Source organism: Symphodus melops (genome assembly GCF_947650265.1).
Source record: "Symphodus melops genome assembly, chromosome: 3".
Lineage (NCBI taxonomy): Eukaryota > Metazoa > Chordata > Actinopteri > Labriformes > Labridae > Symphodus > Symphodus melops.
The window spans coordinates 7,755,211-7,774,081 of NC_136693.1; the positions used below are offsets into that span (position 1 = coordinate 7,755,211).

At 40.9% G+C, this 18,871-nt stretch overlaps 2 protein-coding genes across 2 annotated transcripts; one reads left to right on the forward strand and one right to left on the reverse strand.

Annotated features, from left to right (window-relative positions):
- Positions 1–772: 772 nt before the first annotated feature.
- LOC306821179 (AP-1 complex subunit sigma-2-like) lies at positions 773–3,836 on the reverse strand. Its single transcript, XM_079339440.1, has 5 exons — positions 3,644–3,836; positions 3,075–3,253; positions 1,868–1,976; positions 1,603–1,740; positions 773–952 (listed from the first exon to the last, which is right to left on the reverse strand). The coding sequence occupies exons 2-5, from the start codon at positions 3,251–3,253 to the stop codon at positions 905–907; spliced, it is 474 nt and encodes a 157-aa protein (XP_079195566.1). The 5' UTR covers positions 3,644–3,836; the 3' UTR covers positions 773–904.
- Positions 3,837–4,725: 889 nt separating this feature from the next.
- Positions 4,726–18,868, forward strand: LOC306821453 (phosphorylase b kinase regulatory subunit alpha, liver isoform). Its single transcript, XM_079339888.1, has 32 exons — positions 4,726–4,853; positions 4,952–5,041; positions 6,356–6,514; positions 6,838–6,885; positions 7,653–7,821; positions 8,118–8,200; positions 8,441–8,521; positions 8,629–8,727; positions 8,818–8,964; positions 9,112–9,165; positions 9,290–9,412; positions 9,873–9,968; positions 10,739–10,846; positions 11,165–11,243; positions 11,661–11,795; positions 11,877–11,986; positions 12,091–12,235; positions 12,390–12,468; positions 12,559–12,710; positions 12,805–12,975; positions 13,471–13,580; positions 13,674–13,810; positions 13,908–14,070; positions 14,718–14,797; positions 14,876–14,954; positions 15,035–15,164; positions 15,258–15,359; positions 15,685–15,803; positions 16,350–16,403; positions 17,682–17,915; positions 18,017–18,217; positions 18,472–18,868. The coding sequence occupies exons 2-32, from the start codon at positions 4,964–4,966 to the stop codon at positions 18,643–18,645; spliced, it is 3,699 nt and encodes a 1,232-aa protein (XP_079196014.1). The 5' UTR covers positions 4,726–4,853; positions 4,952–4,963; the 3' UTR covers positions 18,646–18,868.
- The last annotated feature ends 3 nt before the right edge of the window (positions 18,869–18,871 follow it).

Here is an 18,871-nt window from a genome sequence, read left to right on the forward strand (position 1 = left end):
TTTAACGTCAGTTGATTGGTGGGTTCGTTCTACTCGGGTGCCTGTGATTCCCACGACAGCATTCGCCCCGGGCAATGACTCGAGTGTTGGAGTGACGGAGCTGAACATCTAAACACCTGGAAAAAAAACAATCTTTTTTTTTTTTGAATGTCAATCAAAGATTATTTTTTTTTTTGACTGTTTCACAACTTGAGCCTCTTTCAAACGTAAAGATCACAGCTGAAAATGATAAGGCTACTTGATTGCTACTTTGATGGTTTTGCACTACGGTACTGCATTTGTCTTTTCCACCTACCATGGTTACAATAAAAGGTAACCCTGGGAAACAAATTGAAAACCTGTTATATTTTTGTGTTGATCTTTTAGATGAACAGAAAAGAACACTTTGCTAATCCTTTTAGAAAAGCTGTAACTATTGTGAACATTGCTTTTGGGTTGAATCTGCTGACTAGTGCTTGATTAAATCAACGCTCTACTGGGACTTTAAGGTGATGGAAATCCACCTGAGGCGCCAACGCAGCTGAAACGAAACCTCACAAGGTCCTTTCCACCAAACACGACTCTGCTCTCTGTGACACAGGATGATCTTGAAATGATATTAAGAGTTTTCATGTCTTTGCTACATTTCTCTCTGTAGGATTGAAAGTGAAGGGAGTCATGTCTGCTAATAGTACTGAATACGACAGAGAGGGAGCTTGTACGTGGGGAACACATCAAACCACAGTTGGCACCACATTCAAAGCACGTAACGGGATAGAACAGTACAGAGAAACACAGCACAAGGGAGGTGATTTTATACACAGAACACTGACACAATCAGGAGGAGACAGGATAGAGACAGGGGACATTTTCAGATGTGAATCTGGGGGAAAGAACTGCAGAGCAGCAGCAGCAGCAAGATGGTTTATGTGAGTCCAATTTCTTCCAAGACGCTCCGCGGTGCTTCAGCCTCCTGCAGATGAAGAATCACAAATCAAAACACTTTCAGTTTGTAACAGAAAGAACCCTCTCCAAACGCTCATTAAAGTGTGATTTATAAGTGCAACGTCCTTAAGGCCTTTCCAGTGACTTTAACTTTTGACAGGCCTGCTTAGTCAGCCAGGCTGCTGTAACAATACTCCTGCTTACTCTGCTAAATAACGCACTGAGCCCCCATTCTGTTTACTGCAAATGGATACAGATTCAAAGCAAATGAAAACAGCACTTGCTTTAGCACACTGAGGTATTAAACACTGCAAGTGTAACCTAACTTGTTGAAGCGCCCCATGTATGGCGAGTTCTCAAAGCGGACGTCCCGGGTTTGAATCCGACCTGAGGCTCCTTCCCCTACATTTCTATTTCTCTATCCCCTGTCCTATCTCTAATAGGATGCAAAATTAATCAGCTACAACTCTTAGAATGGTTTACATCAAAATCATTAAGATTATATATATTAGAATGTGTTTGAGGATTCCAGCTCCTGAAATAAAGAGGCTTGCTTTGTTTCTTTGTCTTGAATGAAAATAAAATCATTTGGATCTGTACTGTTGGTCGGTTGGTTTTTATCAACACCCTGTGCACCCTATGTATCTCCCCTTATGTGTGCTGATAAAGAACACATACCTCCTGCAGCAGGTCAGCTTGCTCAATAGCTTTCAGCACATTCTTCTTTGACGTCTCCTGGGCCTCTCCGCCCAGCAGAAACTCGTCCAGGATGAAGTAGGCCTTCTCAAAGTTGAAGATGATGTCCAGTTCACACACCTGTGAGACCACAACACATCGACAGCAGCAGATCAGAGCTGATCCTGACATGAGCTTCATTCTGAAAACTTTCACCCCCCCCCCCACAACACACACACGACATGATGATGACATTACAGAGACTCACACTGCCAAAATATTTGTCCAGCAGCTCCACATATCTGTGGATGATCTCCAGGGTGATCAGCTCATTGTCCTGATCCTCTACCGCACAGCAGAAATACAGACTCGCATATCTGTAACAAAGTGAGAAAAGAAAAGAGAGCTGAACAAAGTGCAGGGCATGTCAGGGCCTGTGCTCTATTAGGAGCAATTCTATGAAAGAAATAGGGGCAAGTGCTTTCATGTATCACATAGTTCAAACAGTCCTAACACAAACTCTTCCATCAAATTAAAAACGACTAAATTATTAAACAACTCCGGCAACCAAAAAGAACATTGATCATGCATAGGATTGGTTGCATGGATGTTCATTTGATTGCATTAGATTTTGAAACGTGTACCAAATGAAGTGTGTGTATTCTGTTAGTGGTACACAGAGCTTCAAGTACAGCAGCACTGTGTTGCAGCCCCAGCTGCTTTTGTTGTTTGTCTTTATTTATTAGTTTTTTGTCTGTTACACTGAACTCATCATGATGCATCTATCCTTCCCTGTCTGACTCAGCAGTCCCAATATCAAGACATAAATCAATCTGTGTTCATTTACAGTCCCTCCATTGTTTGTGGGTTGTTTTTTCTGGCTTTCATCAAAAACACACCAGAAGATGATTTTGATTGTCAGAAATATGAGTGTGAAAAAATAATCACTTTACCATTAGTGTTCTTTAACAACCCAAACAAGTTGATGTGAAGTGACAAGCCAAATAAACTATTAACTCATTTTTTGAAAATTTAACAGAGAGAATTAAAGTGCCGCTTTTTTAGACCACTGTGAACCATTTTATAGGTCTAAAAGACAACGAGGTCCACAGGCCATTATTTTCTAGATTTTAGTAATCCACAGTCTTCTTTAAAAGAGAAATGCCACATGTAACCTTATAACAACTAAACCCTCTACAGGACAACTAAAAGAGGATTTCTATTGATTAGGACCTTATAGTGAATCTGGATGTTGTATTATCATGTCAAACTTTATCGCTCAGCATGATACACTCATCATTAGATTTTGCAGAACCTTAAATTATGATTTTATTGGGAAGTGAGTTTCAACACAAGTCACAAAAAAGAGTAAGAACACAGAAGACCTCATCCAAAAAAATAGGAAAGTTTCTGACATTGTTTGAAAAAAGCAAAACGCGTCTTCAAACAGTAAGACTTGAGGCTTACTCTCTCACCTTTTGTACACGATCTTGAGGTCCCTCCACTCCAAGAAGCTGCACATCTTGGGCTTCCTGGCCAGGATTGTCTGAACCAAGTCTCTGGAGATCTTCTTCCTCTCCTTGTCAGACAGAGGCACATACCACTTCTGTAAGCGCAGCTTTCCCTGCCGGCTGAACAGCAGCATGAACTGCATCTGATGGAGCAAGTTTAGTTACAGACTGTTAAGTTAAACGCTTTAAGGGACTGATGTATGAAAATAAGGTGAAGTAAAGTACTATGAGATTACGGGACATGTAACATTTATATGATTATTGTTGTGTTTATGTGATAATAAAGTTAAAGCAAGAGCTAGGACGAGTGAGAAACGCCCTGTCAGAGAGAAACACATTCATGTCTCCAGATGACGACTCTACCTGATCAATTATCTTTACAAATAGATAATTGTTCACTTTTACTTGCAAGGGGAAACGTAATATTACTACTGTATGTTAGCTACACTTACTACATATCCTCATATTAACATCAACAACACGTTTAGTGTCATTTGCGATACTTAAGACGAGAAGTAAACATCACACGTTACCTTCGACCGGGCCGTCGATATGGCTCCTTGAACGGCTGATAACTTCAGGTAAATTGGGCAAAACACTCAAACAAAGACTGTAAATGGTCACTTTCTATTTCAGTAGGCTAGCTTCCTAGCCAGCCAGATGCTAACCTACGAGCTGCCTGGATGGTGTTTGCCTAGGAGACAACGTTACAGAAAGCGACGTTATGATTGGTCTAAAAAAAGCAGCATCAGCCACGACATTTGATTGGCTGAGAGATTCCGTTATTCGTGACGTCACCCCTGGCAGCTACTTCAACACCTTTCACAAAACTTCAGTGACCAAAAACACTGTTCGCTTTTGTTTTCATTTCGTAGCAAAGCAAATAAAAAGAAAAAAAAACAGCGAATCAAAACAACTTAAATTTTAAAACACCAATAAACAGCTTATATAGGCCTACAACCGACAGGTGAAAGTGTTGACTTCTTCTTTTGCACTGCAGGTTTGCACTGGGGTTGGGGGGGATTGCAATTTCATCTGTGCTGTATGTTTAACATGGAGCATATTTGACAATAAACAACCTTGAACCTTGAACCTTGACAGGAAATAAAAAAGCGCTACCTGAGCGTCAATCAGTCCATCTGTCTACCAAACAAGCACCAAAACGTTTAGAAAATACACTATGTGAAGTTCGTTGCATCTTAGCTAGCAACTGATTTAAGCCACCTGCATCTTCATTTGTGAAATAAATAAAGTAGAATTTAAAAGTACAATAATTGTCTCCTTGATGCAGTCTGGAAAAAAAATATAGGGGCATAAAATATTCATTAGAAGTCACTCGGACCTTGAATCCTTGCAGAGGAAAGATATAAAGGTCTTTTGGCGCACCCTGCCGTCCCATAATCAAACAACAGGACTGTAATATAAATATATTTTTCCAGATTGGACAGACACTTGCGGAAATAGATACCCATCAAGCGCATCCTGCCGCTGATAACTCATGTACTGACACCTGTAAGGCTTGCCTTTAAACATGTAGTTTGACCGGATCATCTGTCTGTGTGTTTGTTTAAAATGACGCTGTGACTGTAACGTAACATGTTTCTGTCGTCAACAGCAGCCGGATGTTTTTCGGTTAGCTCAGCTTTAGCAGGGCTGCAGCCTCTACAGGAGGTCTCAGATCTGTGCTGCAGGACTCACAGGATGGATCCCTGCATAGTAAGCTTCCTCTGCGATTTACTCGATGTATGTATTGGTAGTCATATTTAAAGAAATTAGAACACCCAAGTGTTCCGTGCTGTGTACTTGATGAGAAATAAGTTGTTGTCTTGTGTGTAAAACAGTAAGCGGTGAGGATGAGGAGCCGCAGTAACTCCGGAGTGAGGCTGGATGGATATGCCAGGCTGGTTCAAGAGACAATCCTGAGCCACCAGGTGAGTCTACAGTCCACACACAGCTGGATACAGGAGGAAATATCACATGTTATCATAAGTAATACTTTAATGTGCATGTATCTGAAATAACATGTACTTATAATGTCAGCATGGCCCATTTCAGAATCAGTGTACTATATGATTTAACTTTATTCTAAATATTGATCAGTCAGTCAGTCTTATATAGTACAATGTTGTGTGTGGTAAAGGTATGGCTAATGTTTAACAGTTTAATAATGACCAGTTTATTATATAATGAAACATCATTTTACCAAGAGTAATTTGTTTTTCCCTCACAGTCATCAATGTTTATTAACTTTGAGATTTAACTGGACAGAAGAATAATTACATTCTTCTTGTGTAAATAACATTTTTATGAATGTGGACTAATGAACTAATGAACCTGCAAAAGTGAATAACCTGAATCTGCAACTGATCACTAAACTGTTCATAACATTTTAATGTTTGTCGTAACATAAAGAAACAAGTCGAAATTTAATATCTCAAACAGCACTTGTACTAAGTATTTTTCTAGCATGTAACAAACGCAGATGTTTACTGGCCTATAGAGCTTCATGTTCAACCAGACTGAACTGAATAGAAATAAACAAGTCGTGAGCAAAGTTCATCCTCTGAAATAGGAGCATGGCAGGCAAACTGTGCCCCTTTATCTATTAGCACTTGAGTTCACATTTAGGCAAAGTCAACGGCTGTCAGAGTTTAAAGCTGTGACCCAGAGAGCTGACAGATGATAGAAAGTGTTCCAACATTCTTACAAAGCCTTTACGTGCAGTGTGCTTGGGGGGAGGGGGGAATTATGATGAATGATATTATAAATACTTTCTTAAAATAAAACCAACCTTCACTGACAGAGACCATAGATCATAATTCCCCCTCCCCCCAAGCATACTGCACGTAAAGGCTTTGTAAGAACTGCAAGAAGTTTGTAACTCATTATGACAGATTAATTTAATTATAATTGATGTCTGAAGCTGCTGCCATGGGGAGGGGGGATTTACTACACATTTGCAAAATAGCCTTTAATGACAATATTTATAGTCCCATGTATGTTTATTATTAATAATAATAATGTTGATTCTTAATATATGAATTAAATAGAATTCCTAGAAAGGGGTTAGGATAACAAGAAGACATCCAATAGGATACTTAAACAGTTAGTTTCATGTCAGATCTTCTTTTATCTGAATAACAGAAGCTAAAAAGTGAAAATCTGTTCAAGAGGTTTAACTGTTCATCAAACAACAATTGAGCCCTTACTTTACATCAAGCTGAATGTGTCTGTATTTGTTCCAGAACCCAGTGACAGGACTTCTGCCTGCCAGCACACAGAAGAAGGACGCCTGGGTGAGGGATAATGTGTACAGTATCCTGGCCGTGTGGGGGCTGGGCATGGCCTATCGCAAGAACGCAGACCGCGATGAAGACAAGGCCAAGGCCTACGAACTGGAGCAGGTGTGTTTTTCACTCAGAGAGGGTTAATGTGTACACCAGCGACTATTTGCTCTACGTGTTATTGTTGGTTCGAAATGTAGGAGCAGTTAGCTTTTGATTTTGGTCACATCACATTTTCATGAGACAACATAAGACATAAGCAGGCTGGAGTACTGTGGTCGTAACAACTTCATAAAGTTTCAATTTTGCATTTGATCAATATTTATTATATTTTAAGCCGCACAGTGTTTCATTATGTATTATCAACAATGAATTAGCAGATTATAAACATCTCCCTCAGCTGTTTTTGTTGATTGACGAATGACGATGTTGTTTTCTGGCAGAGTGTGGTGAAACTGATGCAAGGACTTCTGCAGTGTATGATGAGACAGGTGAGACACAACTGTCCTCTCATGAAGTGTTGACACGTCTGTTTTTTTTATGACATATCAACTACATAATGAGCCAGTTTTTAAAAAAAAAAACACATAGTGGTAAGTAGCGTAATTTAACAGCCTGTGTGATGCAAACTGCTTCACACGTCTCTGTTGATAGTCTGCATAGGAAAGTTAAGCTCAGGGAACGTAGTCGGTAGGTTGTAAAAACAAACATGTGATGTACATGTTGAAGTCAAAGTGATGGTTAAAGCCTGGCTGCTGTAACAGAATGTGATGTTAATTATCTTACCTTCCATCTGTGAGTAAGATTAAGACGCTACAATCCCAGCAGAGTGTTAAAATCGTGCAGTGCTCAGGGAGGATTCATCCTGTGCAGCTGTGATACATACTATCATCAGAAGCCTTAAAGAAGCGACTTATGAGACCGTGATGATGTGTTCTTATCATCTGTGCAGAAATATGACCAACAAGATCAATGTTACCATGTACACATTTCACCCTGAGAACAAGCAGAGAAGTGTTCATGTAAACAGTGTTTGAGAAGGAGGGACACTGTGTTTTGCTCAAATTATTCAAGTTAGTTAGTTTCATTTATTGTCCACGGTGTGGAAATTTGTCTTTGGTCTTATAAAAAACTATAAAGGTGAAGACGGTGCATGGTACTAAACCATCCTAGATTAACATCTGTGTTGGGACGCTTCGTGCATCATTGCCCTTCTCCTGAATATTTTTGGATTTTGTATATGCTTATATATCTTCAGGTGGACAAAGTGGAGAAGTTCAAACACACCCAGAGTACAAAGGATTGCTTGCATGCAAAATATGATACTCCCACCTGTGCCACTGTAGTTGGTGATGACCAGTGGGGTCATCTCCAGGTGGACGCCACATCCATCTACCTGCTGATGCTGGCACAGATGACAGCCTCAGGTACACGAGTGAAACAGAGTGGTGTATGCGTTCGATGAACTATAAGCTGCTTTGATCATCATTTTTATGATTTTGTGTTTTCCTAAAGTTACCCACTCCAGAGTTTGTTTTCATGTTGTTTTCCATAAGAAGATCTGTAAGGCCTGCCTTTAAACTTTTATGGTTTCAAGACAACCGTTGTAGTTAAGGATCTGACCATTTCTGGAAACCTGTATCAAAAAGAGAAGCAGTGCAACTCGCTTTGCAACATTCCCTTCTGTCAAGCGGATCCTTGAGTGTGTTATGTTATCACACAGGTCTTCGTATCATCTCTAACCTGGATGAGGTGGCTTTTATCCAGAACTTGGTCTTCTACATTGAGGCGGCCTACAAAGTAGCAGTGAGTGACACTTTATTTCATGAGTGTTTTGACTAAAGTAGAAAAAAAAAACAATCTTTAAGTTCACTGAAAAGTGGTTTCTGGACCAAATCTTCCAGCAACCACCCGAGAAAAGTACCTCTATTCTTTCATAAATAGAGAAGTAGTGAAAAAGGAAAACCCCTTTTTCCACTAAATCTCTTTTAGGAAAACAATAGAGATACAATTTTTTGGTAATGATGATTTTTTTTCACTCTTTAGGATTACGGGATGTGGGAGCGAGGTGACAAAACCAACCAAGGTATCCCTGAGCTCAATGGCAGCTCGATAGGAATTGCTAAGGTACAGAAGCCAGAGATTTTTCTTTTTATTTATGATGCACTGAGCCCTAAGTAAGTGGGGTTTAAAGCGTGTATTAGTGCATGATTGTGAGATTGTTTTGGTTACAGGCAGCGCTGGAAGCAATCGATGAGCTGGATCTTTTTGGAGCCCATGGCGGCCCGAAGTCCGTCATCCATGTTCAACCTGATGAAGTGGAACATTGTCAGGTACTGCTGGCTTTATCTCTGTCCACTTCAGCATCGTCTCCACTCTCCATTTGTCCTTTTACTGTACATGTCTGTGTGTTTCCCCCGCAGTCCATCCTGTGCTCCATGCTGCCGAGAGCTTCAACTTCAAAGGAGATTGACGCTGGTCTTCTGTCTGTTATTTCCTTTCCTGCTTTCGCTGTTGAGGATGCTGAACTGGTGGCTATTACTAAGTCAGAAATCATAAGTAAACTGCAGGTAAAGTCTAAGCATACAAATCAATCGTTGTTGATGAATCTGCAGGGAAAACCCAGACAATAAAATTGATCTTTATGCTTTTCCCTTTACAGACATGTAGCTAATCACTTTGCATAATAAAGTGTCCGCTTTTTGGTGTCATTTCAGGGTCGCTATGGCTGCTGCCGCTTCATCAGGGATGGATACCGATGTCCCAAAGAGGTGGGATTTTAATTATTCTCATTGTGGGGATTTTCACTGTGTTAAATTGCTTTTATGGATAAGATCATTTTTGTGTTCTATAATTTGAGCTTGAGAGTTCTGCTGTCATTTCTTGCCTCATTAGGACCCGTCTCGGCTTCACTACGATCCCGCTGAGCTGAAGCTGTTTGAAAACATTGAGTGTGAGTGGCCTGTGTTCTGGACCTATCTCATCCTGGATGGTGTCTTCTCTGAAGATCAAGTGCAGGTGATAAAAAACATGTTAAATATGTGGTTACTAGTGTATTCTGAGCACAGTATAATAATAATAATTTACACTTTATTAATCCCACGAGGGGAAATTCAGTTTTTACACTCTGTCTAACACACACATAGGCCGAGATACACACTCATGCACAAACAGGGTTCTAGTGACATGCATTAATGGAGGGGTCTCAGAGTGAGGGGGCTGCCCACAGCGAGCGCTCCAGAGCAGTTTTGGGGTTCAGTGCCTTGCTCAGGGGCACCTCGGCAGTGCTCAGGAAATGGACTGGCACCTCTCCAGTTACCAGACCAGTTTCCGGACTTGGTCCGTGCCGGGACTTGAACCGGCAACCCTCCGGTTCCCAACCCAAGTCCCTACAGACTGAGCTACTGCCGCCCCAGTATAGGAGTTTTGAAGAATTGTAACATGGCTGTAAAGTTGAACGTCTGTGTGCTCTTTACAGGTGCAAGAGTACCGGGAGGCTCTGGAGGGCGTTTTGATCAGAGGGAAAAACGGCATTAAACTTCTGCCTGAACTCTACTCTGTACCGCATGACAAGGTATCCCACGTCCATCTGAAAATAATGAATGCACTTTTTCTCTCCTGTCTTATTCTGGTTGTGTCTTACAATAATAATTCATGAAAGATATGAGATTAAGTGTTTCATGAAAATGAACAGGACTGGGTTATCTACTCTGCAGCTCTGATTGGAACTATAAGAAAACTATGAAAACATTTACAGGATCTTAATTGTTAGTATTATTTGTCTTCAACCATGCTAATAGCAAGTCAACCGGTTAGAATGAGTCCCAAACCTTTTTGTACAAATAATAGAAAAATTCATTGCATTCCCATCAGCCTTTGCTTCATTTACTATTTGTGCTAATGAGTGAATGTTAGAATGAGAATACACTAAGCTAAGCTCAACATTGAACTGAACTTGCCTTATCACTGTGAGCATGTTAGCATCCTGACGTTAGCTTTCAACTCCAAGCACTGCTAACAGATGTACAGCCTTATAGAGCTGTGAGCATTTTTACAGACTTTAATGCTTCTGTTTCCATTTTCCCATTTGATCTCATCTTGTTGTTTCTGAATATAAATGTCATCTTTTTGTTTTAGGCCTGTATTATTTAATTATTTTCTACATACTACTAGCAGTATAAAACCATCTGCAAGACATACAGCTCTTTAGTTTCCTGTTTGACTGACAGCAGTATTTGGGACCTCCAGACAACAAGTCTAATAACGAATGCTGATTAAATTGTGATCACGATACTTTTGTATCATGTAAAACAATAGACTGAGAACATGTTTTGCCCCTTCCAGGTGGAGGAGGAGTACAGCAATCCTCACTCAGTGGACAGAGTGGCTATGGGGCAGCTGCCACACATGTGGGGACAGTCGCTCTACATCTTGGGTTGCCTTTTAGCAGAGGTAGTCTTTGTGGGCATCATTGATGACCACCTCGTATAGGAAATGTGTAACAAAGGACAGCTATTTTCAACCTCCTAATATGTCACAAATCAGAAACAAGTAACGTTGATTTGCAAAGTGGATGCTCAGTAAATTATAGAATGGATTTTAGTTTGTGAAGGAGGGAAAAGAAACACTGCTTCCTTTGATATGTGTGCAGAAGACAATAACTAACAGACATGATCACAGATATAATATTGTTTGTATAATACCATAATATAACCTCATCTTATTCCTTGTTATTATTAACCCTCCCTGTGGCACTTTTTTCCCTTAAAGGGTTTTTTAGCCCCGGGGGAGATTGATCCTCTCAACAGGAGATTCTCTACAAACTTCAAGCCAGACGTTGTGGTACAAGGTTGGTGATCAGTTTACTTGTTTGTACGAAATTTAACCCCCACATTGAATTCCAGAAAAAATGATTTATCATTACTGCCAGGAACCCTGTTTGTTGCTCCTGGATAAGACTCCTGAGAGTCTTATAGTCCTGTAAGAGCTATTATTCTATGGATTCAACACTTCGGTGTTTGGCTGAAAAGTGTTCCCTGTACATTTTTACCACTTGTGGGGCAAACCCATCAAATCTTGCTTGAGTGTGTGACCCTTTTTTTGTCAGACTTTCATCAGCCTCAGCTTTACTTTAACTCAGATTGGACTTTTTGTTTTCGATTTAGACATCAAGAATGTAAAAGACTTCATTTCTAACATGTCTGATGGGTTATTTATCGTACAGAATTTCTTATACAAGCCTTTGTCCTTTCTCTTTGTGTGTTAGTTTGTGTTCTTGCAGAGTCAAAAGAGATCAAGGAGTTATTAAGTGATCATGGGATCAATGTTCAGACCATGTCGGAGGTTCTGCCCATCAGGGTCATGCCTGCTCGCATCCTGAGTCATGTCTACGTCAGACTGGGTAAACTGAGTCTACACACTAGTTCCTAATGTCAACAAATTGGGTTTAACCATAAGAATAACTCCTGACGTGATTGTCCAGGTAACTGCAAGAAACTGAATTTGAGTGGGAGGCCATACAGACACATCAGAGTTCTGGGAACGTCCAAATTTTACGAGATCCGAAATCGCTTCTATATGTTCATCCCACAGGTAAGACTTACTGCAAGGACCATAATCATGATGCAGCCGGCCGAAAGACTTCAATAATAATGACTCTGATTGATTATTTCTTCTTCTCTGTGCTCACTGTCCAGTTTCTGGATCAGCATCATTTCTACCTGGCTCTGGACAATCAGATGATTGTGGAAATGTTACGAACAGAGCTGGCCTATCTCTCTTCCTGCTGGAGGATGACAGGACGGCCCACACTCACTTTCCCCATCACCCGCAGCATGCTGGGTAAGGCTCTGGAGTTTCGATGGTGTAACCCTTCTGATATTCGACCTAATTTTTCATCCGAACAGTTTACACAAATCTTATTCATAATCCATGTGGACATTTTGTCTAAAGATGTTTCAGACCGTCACAGCTGTTAATGACTCTTTTTGTCTAGATGAAGACGGAGATGCCATTGATCCGTGTATTTTAGCAACCCTCAGAAAACTACAAGATGGATATTTTGCAGGAGCGAGGTCTGTTTTCTCCTCTTACATGATTCAAATACAGTGTGGAGACGCTTTCAAAACGTGATGTGATTATATGTTGTGTGAATATAACTACAGGGTGCAGATGTCAGACCTCTCCAGTTTCAAGACGACTTCTTTCCACACTCGCCTCAGCTTCCTGGATGAAGGGACTGATGACAGCCTGCTGGAGGATGAGGAGGATGATGATGATGAATATGGAGAGGAATATAGCAAATATGGGCCCTCAGGTCTTCACCAATTAATGATGTTTTTGTCCTATCCATCATATGTGATCAAGGGAATGAAACTGTGAGTAATGGAGCGTATTTTTTTCAACTGCAGAGGGCTCAAAAGATATGTTCGACCAGTACCTCACCCAGCTTCTACACAGCACCACGAGTAAGAGCCATCTACCTCCCATCCAGAGGGGGCAGCACCACGTTTTCAGTGCTGAACACACAACCAGAGACATCCTGTCTTTTATGGCCCAAGTCAAGGGCATAAACATACCCAGTGAGTTATTTTTAAACAACATGATTTAGTGTGTTTACTCTTGAGCCAGTGCTTCTTTTCATAGTTTGGGTTTGTATTAGGTTCATGTAAAGATAACGATTTGGCTGAAATGGGGTTATAACGTATATAGTCTGACACAACTCAGTTGAGAACTCAGATTTCTCAGCGTATCTGAGTTTTAAATCTGATGTTTGCAGCATCCCTACACATCCACCTGTAGCAAGGTGTTACATTAAAACTGCCAGATGTAAAATCACTCTTCTTGTTCTCTCACTCTTAACTCTGAATATTATCTGGTGCTGAGAACAACAAGTTAAAAGCCCTTTGTGTTGCTTTAACTACAAAGTATAGAAAATACGTCAGTAGGGTACAAAAAGGACAATTCAAATCATGTTGAAATATTTCAACCCATACCAAAAAGGATTTAAAGATTGTGAAAGATATTGTTATGTGATTTTGTAATACATTGTTTTAGTTTTTGTGCGTGTCGTTCAGAGTCTTCCATGTATCTACCTGTGACGCCTGTTAAGAGCAAACACCGCAGGTCTCTTAATCTACTGGAGGTTCCTCATTATCAGCACAGCTCGAATGTAAAGCAGCACAAGGTAGGTACATCAGATCCTTCCAAGCAGCAGCTTTTCTTCTGACTCCAGTATTATTCCGAAGCCCTGTTGTCTTACACAGACTTCCCTCACAAGCCCCACAGTGCTGCTGATCTTCACCTGCCTCGAGACTCCCAGGGCAACACAGACTTCTTAGCGTTGGCGAGGCAGCTGAAGGAGTGCCCGACTCTGCAGGACCAGGCTGACATACTCTACATCCTTTACATCATGAAGTACGGACACAAAGGAAACCAGAATGAGTCAACTACTCACACACAGCTGATTGTTCATTTTATGATAACCTGTCCTGTGTTTTGTTCTGTTCACCAGAGGAGCTGATTGGCTGGTGGAGTTGTCAGGTCCCGGGCAGGGCGGGGTCAGCGTACGTTCCCTGCTGGAGGAGCTGTACGTTCAAGCTGGAGCCTCCAAAGAATGGGGTCTTATTAGATACATCTCTGGAATACTACGAAAGAGAGTGGAGGTCCTCGCTGAGGTCAGTTAGAACACGGCTATTAGCTATCATAGCAGGAAAGACCGTGGCTGTATTTTAAGTTATTCATTGGTTTGGTAAGGGTGCTTCTACGTTTTCTTAGAGAGAAGAATGAAGAAAGAATCTAAAAGCATTGTTTGGCCATTAGAAGAACTTCATTATGACACAGCTATGTTAACATCCATAGACATATACAGATGTTAGACAAAAAACCTCTACTAAGCTTTGTACGTAGCTAATAGAAAAAAATACTCCACCATTATTGTTAACATGCTGATGTGCAGATTAGCTCTCTCCTTCATTAATTCATCACCCGCTTAAAAAAAAAATCAGCCTTGCAAATTTGTACGTTTCCAATTCCATGATGGCATTCCGTTTTTTTAAAAGGGTTCAGAAGAAGTGAAGTTGCAAAATGTTGAATAATATCCAACCATCCGCTGGTTAAACATAACTTATTTTCAAACACAACATGTGGATAAGGTCTTGATTCATCATTGAAAATGTATTTTACCAACACAGCAGATCGTGATATCTGCTTAGTCACTGACCTGGTCGTGACTTCTCAGAAGGTGAAGACAGAAGACATACTGAATCGATAAATTATGAGATTTCAATCATTTGAATTGTATCCTAATCGATGCTTTCCTTAGGCCTGCACAGATCTGATCTCCCATCACAAGCAGCTGACTGTAGGTCTTCCTCCTGAGCCCAGAGAAAGAGTCATCACAGTGTAAGTCATCGTCAACGAAAGATTTGGTGAAGGATTAATTGAATAATAAAATATGTCCTCCTCACTGTTTCTCCTCAGTCCTCTTCCTCCTGAAGAGTTGAACAGTCTCATCTATGAAGCCAGTGGTCAGGACATCAGTATAGCTGTACTCACTCAGGTAAATATTCTGTTTGTGGACAGCTTAAGGACATTTTTTAGACACTTATCTTACCAGCTGTGTGTGTGTTTGTAATTCAGGAAATCATGGTCTATCTCGCCATGTATGTGCGCTCCCAGCCGGCTCTGTTTGGGGACATGCTGCGGCTTAGGATCGGACTCATCATGCAAGTGATGGCCACTGAGCTGGCTCGCAGCCTGCACTGCTCAGGTAGGGAAAGCAAACAAGCTTATATACACACACAACTGTAGATAAACAAAGTATCCTGAGAATCACAAGTTAAAGATTCTGTGACTTTTGTAGGGGAGGAGGCCTCTGAGAGTTTGATGAGCCTGAGTCCTTTTGGCATGAAAAACCTACTGCATCACATCCTGAGCGGCAAAGAGTTTGGAGTGGAGAGGAGCAGTGAGTTTATTTTTTTTAAATTGTTTGTGCAGATATTCAGGCTTACAGGACAGTGTTTTTGACTCTGGTGATCATTTCACTTTTCCACCAGCAAAAGACATATTATTGGTTGTATTTTTGATGTATGAGAGAATATCGGCACAAATATACAAACATTCCCTGCAGCCTTTGTTTCTACATTGTGTATAGGTTAGCATACCTATGTTTGTATATTTTGTGTTCAGTACAAATCATTAGATGTGAGCAAACTTATGGCACTGCAACCATACGTAGGATACAAGATGTAGGGCCTTTTTATTTGAGTTATTGAGTCTGTGTTCATCAGTGCGTCCAATCCAGTCTACGGCCACCAGTCCTGCCATCTCCATCCATGAACTGGGCCACACGGGAGCAACCAAGAATGAACGCTCAGGAATACACAAGCTGAAGAGCGAAATAAAACAGGTTTGTGCTGTCTGTCTGTCTGTCTGTCTGTCTGTCTGTCTGTCTGTCTGTCTGTCTGTCTGTCTGTCTGTCTGTCTGTCTGTCTGTCTGTCTGTCTGTCTGTCTATCTGTCTGTCTGTCTGTCATAATGTATCTTTAATCAATAATAACTGTTTTCTTGCTTTGGTTGCAGATGGATGGCTCTCAGCCTCTCAGTGTGGGTTGAGTTTAATAATGTCGAGCATGTTACTATTTCTAACGTCAATCAAACCACTGACTTTTCATTAACCGGTCGCCGCCTTTTAATGTTTCATGGGCCACACTGCCCTCTACTGATGGTAGACGCTCATTGCTCATTGTTATAACTCGTCTCATGATAGGATTGAAATCATTTGTTTTGGCCGGCGATCATTCTTCTGTAAAGACTAAAACCACACTGAATCCTACAGATGAAACGTCTCCGGTAACATTATGCTCTGTGCTGCTGTAGAATCACTCTGTCGTATTGAAGAACCATTTGAACCATCAAACTGTTCTCTGTCATCCATCATTCATTCTCATTTGTAGATCTTCAGTGGCGGCCTTTCCCTGAATAGCACAGTCACCTCTCCACGCTCCACGGTAAACCATTTCACCATTCACCATTATCCTAGGTTTGTCCTCCTGGGGTTGCTGTAGCTAGAAAGGTTGGATGTGCTCAGCAGACTCACCATAACTCATTCAGATGTCATTCCTGTAATAGCTAAATAACTGCATGTGTTCAGCACAAAGCTGGTGTTTGTTTATATAATTAATGTTATAAAATCGTGTAAGATAAATCACACCGATCCATCTCATTAACACTTGTAACGTATGTAACGAAAAAAAACAGATATGGACTGTGCCAGTGCCATAGAAATCCACCGTCAGAGAAGCAGACAGACAAAGACAGGACTACAGTGAGATTTTCTTTGATTGCCGTTTGTTTGAGTGGTAATTCTTTAAAAAAAACTCAATTTTTCAAGTTTGCTCTTCAAGAGATGCATGTCTCTGCTCCTGTTTGCTGTTTGACTTATTTTTTGTGTATTTTGTAGAACTGAACTTGAGCAGAATATGTAGCCATTTTAGGCAAAAAATACAAATATGTGCTATTTAAATGAAATTGACCTGTTGATTAATTATCTGAGCAGGTTCAGTGTTATAGCTTATTTAGAAGAACAAGTGATCAAGGCATAAACTGTAACAGGCTGAAGTTAGAGTTAGCAAGTGAAATAGTTGTTTCCTTCATCTTTTGAATCATTTTTTAAAACACTAAATCACACAGAAGCACTGGCTCGGTCCTGTACGACATTTGTCTTGTTTACCAAGTGTGGCGTAGCATGCTGTTATGGTGCATGAATAATTGCATGTACTGGTTACTGAGTCTTGTTAACAATGCTCTGTTTATGTTTGCTGCCTTAAAGCAAAGTCTTAAGGGGACTTGCTTTTTTTGGGGTGGCTGTGGCTCAGTTGATACAGGTGGTCGTCTTTCTTCTGGAAACTCGGGAGTTTGATCCCCAGCTCCTGGAGTCTTTAAAAAAGAACAAGAATTAAATTAAAGGAAGATATCTGGAGTTGCTCTGAATTTACTTAGTGTCTGTTTCTTTACCACTTAGAGTATTGGAGAAGCCTTTTTAGCTCTAAAACTTTAATAATAATGTTACCTTTTTTACATTAGATTATTTTTCTGTGCATCCAATTTCCTGAGTTAGAGCTAAGTGTCATCAATTTTGGTGCTAAAGGCTTTTGAAATAAACTATTAAAGGGGCTTTTCAATAATACACATTTAATGAACAGCAAGATAAAGTTAAAAAAAGGAAAGGGGCCACTAAATTTCACTTAATTAGTTTAAACTGTATCTTTTGGATTTCCCCACCACAGCGTTGCAGCAGCCCCTCCACCCCGAGTGGGATCCTGTCCCCCGTGGGCACTGGTCCAGGTGACGGACAGCTTCACTGGGAGGACAGGCAGGGCCAGTGGCTGAGGAGACGCAGGCTGGACGGGGCCATCAACAGAGTACCAGTGGGCTTCTACCAGAAGGTCTGGACGATCCTGCAGAAGTGTCACGGCCTATCCCTTGACGGATATGTTCTTCCGTCTTCTACCACAAGAGAGGTAGCATTGTGAAGATTTGAAACTGCAGCTTGACTTCCAATTATAGTGGTGTTTTTTTTTTGTTGTTGTTTTTTTTTCTAAATTGTGTGTCTTCTCTGAAGATGACAGCAGGAGAGATCAAGTTTGCAGTGCAGGTGGAGTCAGTCCTGAACCATGTCCCTCAACCAGAGTACCGGCAGTTGCTAGTGGAGACTATTATGGTCCTCGGTCTAGTGGCTGACGTGGATGTTGAAAGCATCGGAGGGATTATTCACGTGGACCGAATCCTGCATTTGGCCAATGACTTGTTCCTCAATGACCAGGTACTACTCTGGTTACATACACACTTTAAAGGGCACTTGTTAAGCTCAGTCAGTCAGTAGGACAGGTGCTCCATGTACAGAGGCTGGAGTGTACTGACCACACGTTAAACTCCCAGCCTCTGCCCTTTAATGCATGTCTACCTCTTCACACTCCCCGTCTCTCTCAGCTGTCAAAAACAAAAAAGGGATTCACGTATGTTTGAAATGATGTCCGTGTCACCAGAGCTCACATTGTTCTACCCGTTTCTCTCTAGAAATCCCACAGTGCCAGTGATTATTTCCTTGAGAAGGATCCTGCGACGGGAATCTGCAACTTTTTCTACGATAGCGCCCCCAGTGGCAGCTATGGTACTATGACCTATCTCTCCAAGGCTGCGATCACTTATGTCCAGGACTTCCTGCCGTCTTCCAGCTGCTTGATGCAGTAAATAAATGTGTTTTCTCATGAAGGGCAAAGAGAGCGCAGCTCCTCAAAAAGATTCCTTATGGTTCATACCTCTCCAAAAAAACTCTGTAGCTTAAATATACTAATTTACAATCACAGCCAGGCAGCTGTTTAGAAACCACTACATGAGCATTTATTTTTCTTTAAAAGTCTGGTTATATTTTTACTTGAACATGCTGCTTATTGTATGTTTTCAGGTGACTCACTGA

Bases quoted from the DNA above. Each gene is read 5' to 3' on its own strand.
- LOC306821179 (XM_079339440.1), bottom strand. From the start codon at position 3,253: ATGCAGTTCATGCTGCTGTTCAGCCGGCAGGGAAAGCTGCGCTTACAG. The intron at 1,977-3,074 runs GTGAGAGAGTAA...ACTTTGTTACAG, and splicing joins CTCAAGATCGTGTACAAAAG to ATATGCGAGTCTGTATTTCT. The intron at 1,741-1,867 runs GTGAGTCTCTGT...GTGGTCTCACAG, and splicing joins TGGACAAATATTTTGGCAGT to GTGTGTGAACTGGACATCAT.
- LOC306821453 (XM_079339888.1), top strand. From the start codon at position 4,964: ATGAGGAGCCGCAGTAACTCCGGAGTGAGGCTGGATGGATATGCCAGG. The intron at 12,976-13,470 runs GTGAGTTATTTT...CGTGTCGTTCAG, and splicing joins CAAGGGCATAAACATACCCA to AGTCTTCCATGTATCTACCT. The intron at 17,916-18,016 runs GTAGCATTGTGA...TCTTCTCTGAAG, and splicing joins CGTCTTCTACCACAAGAGAG to ATGACAGCAGGAGAGATCAA.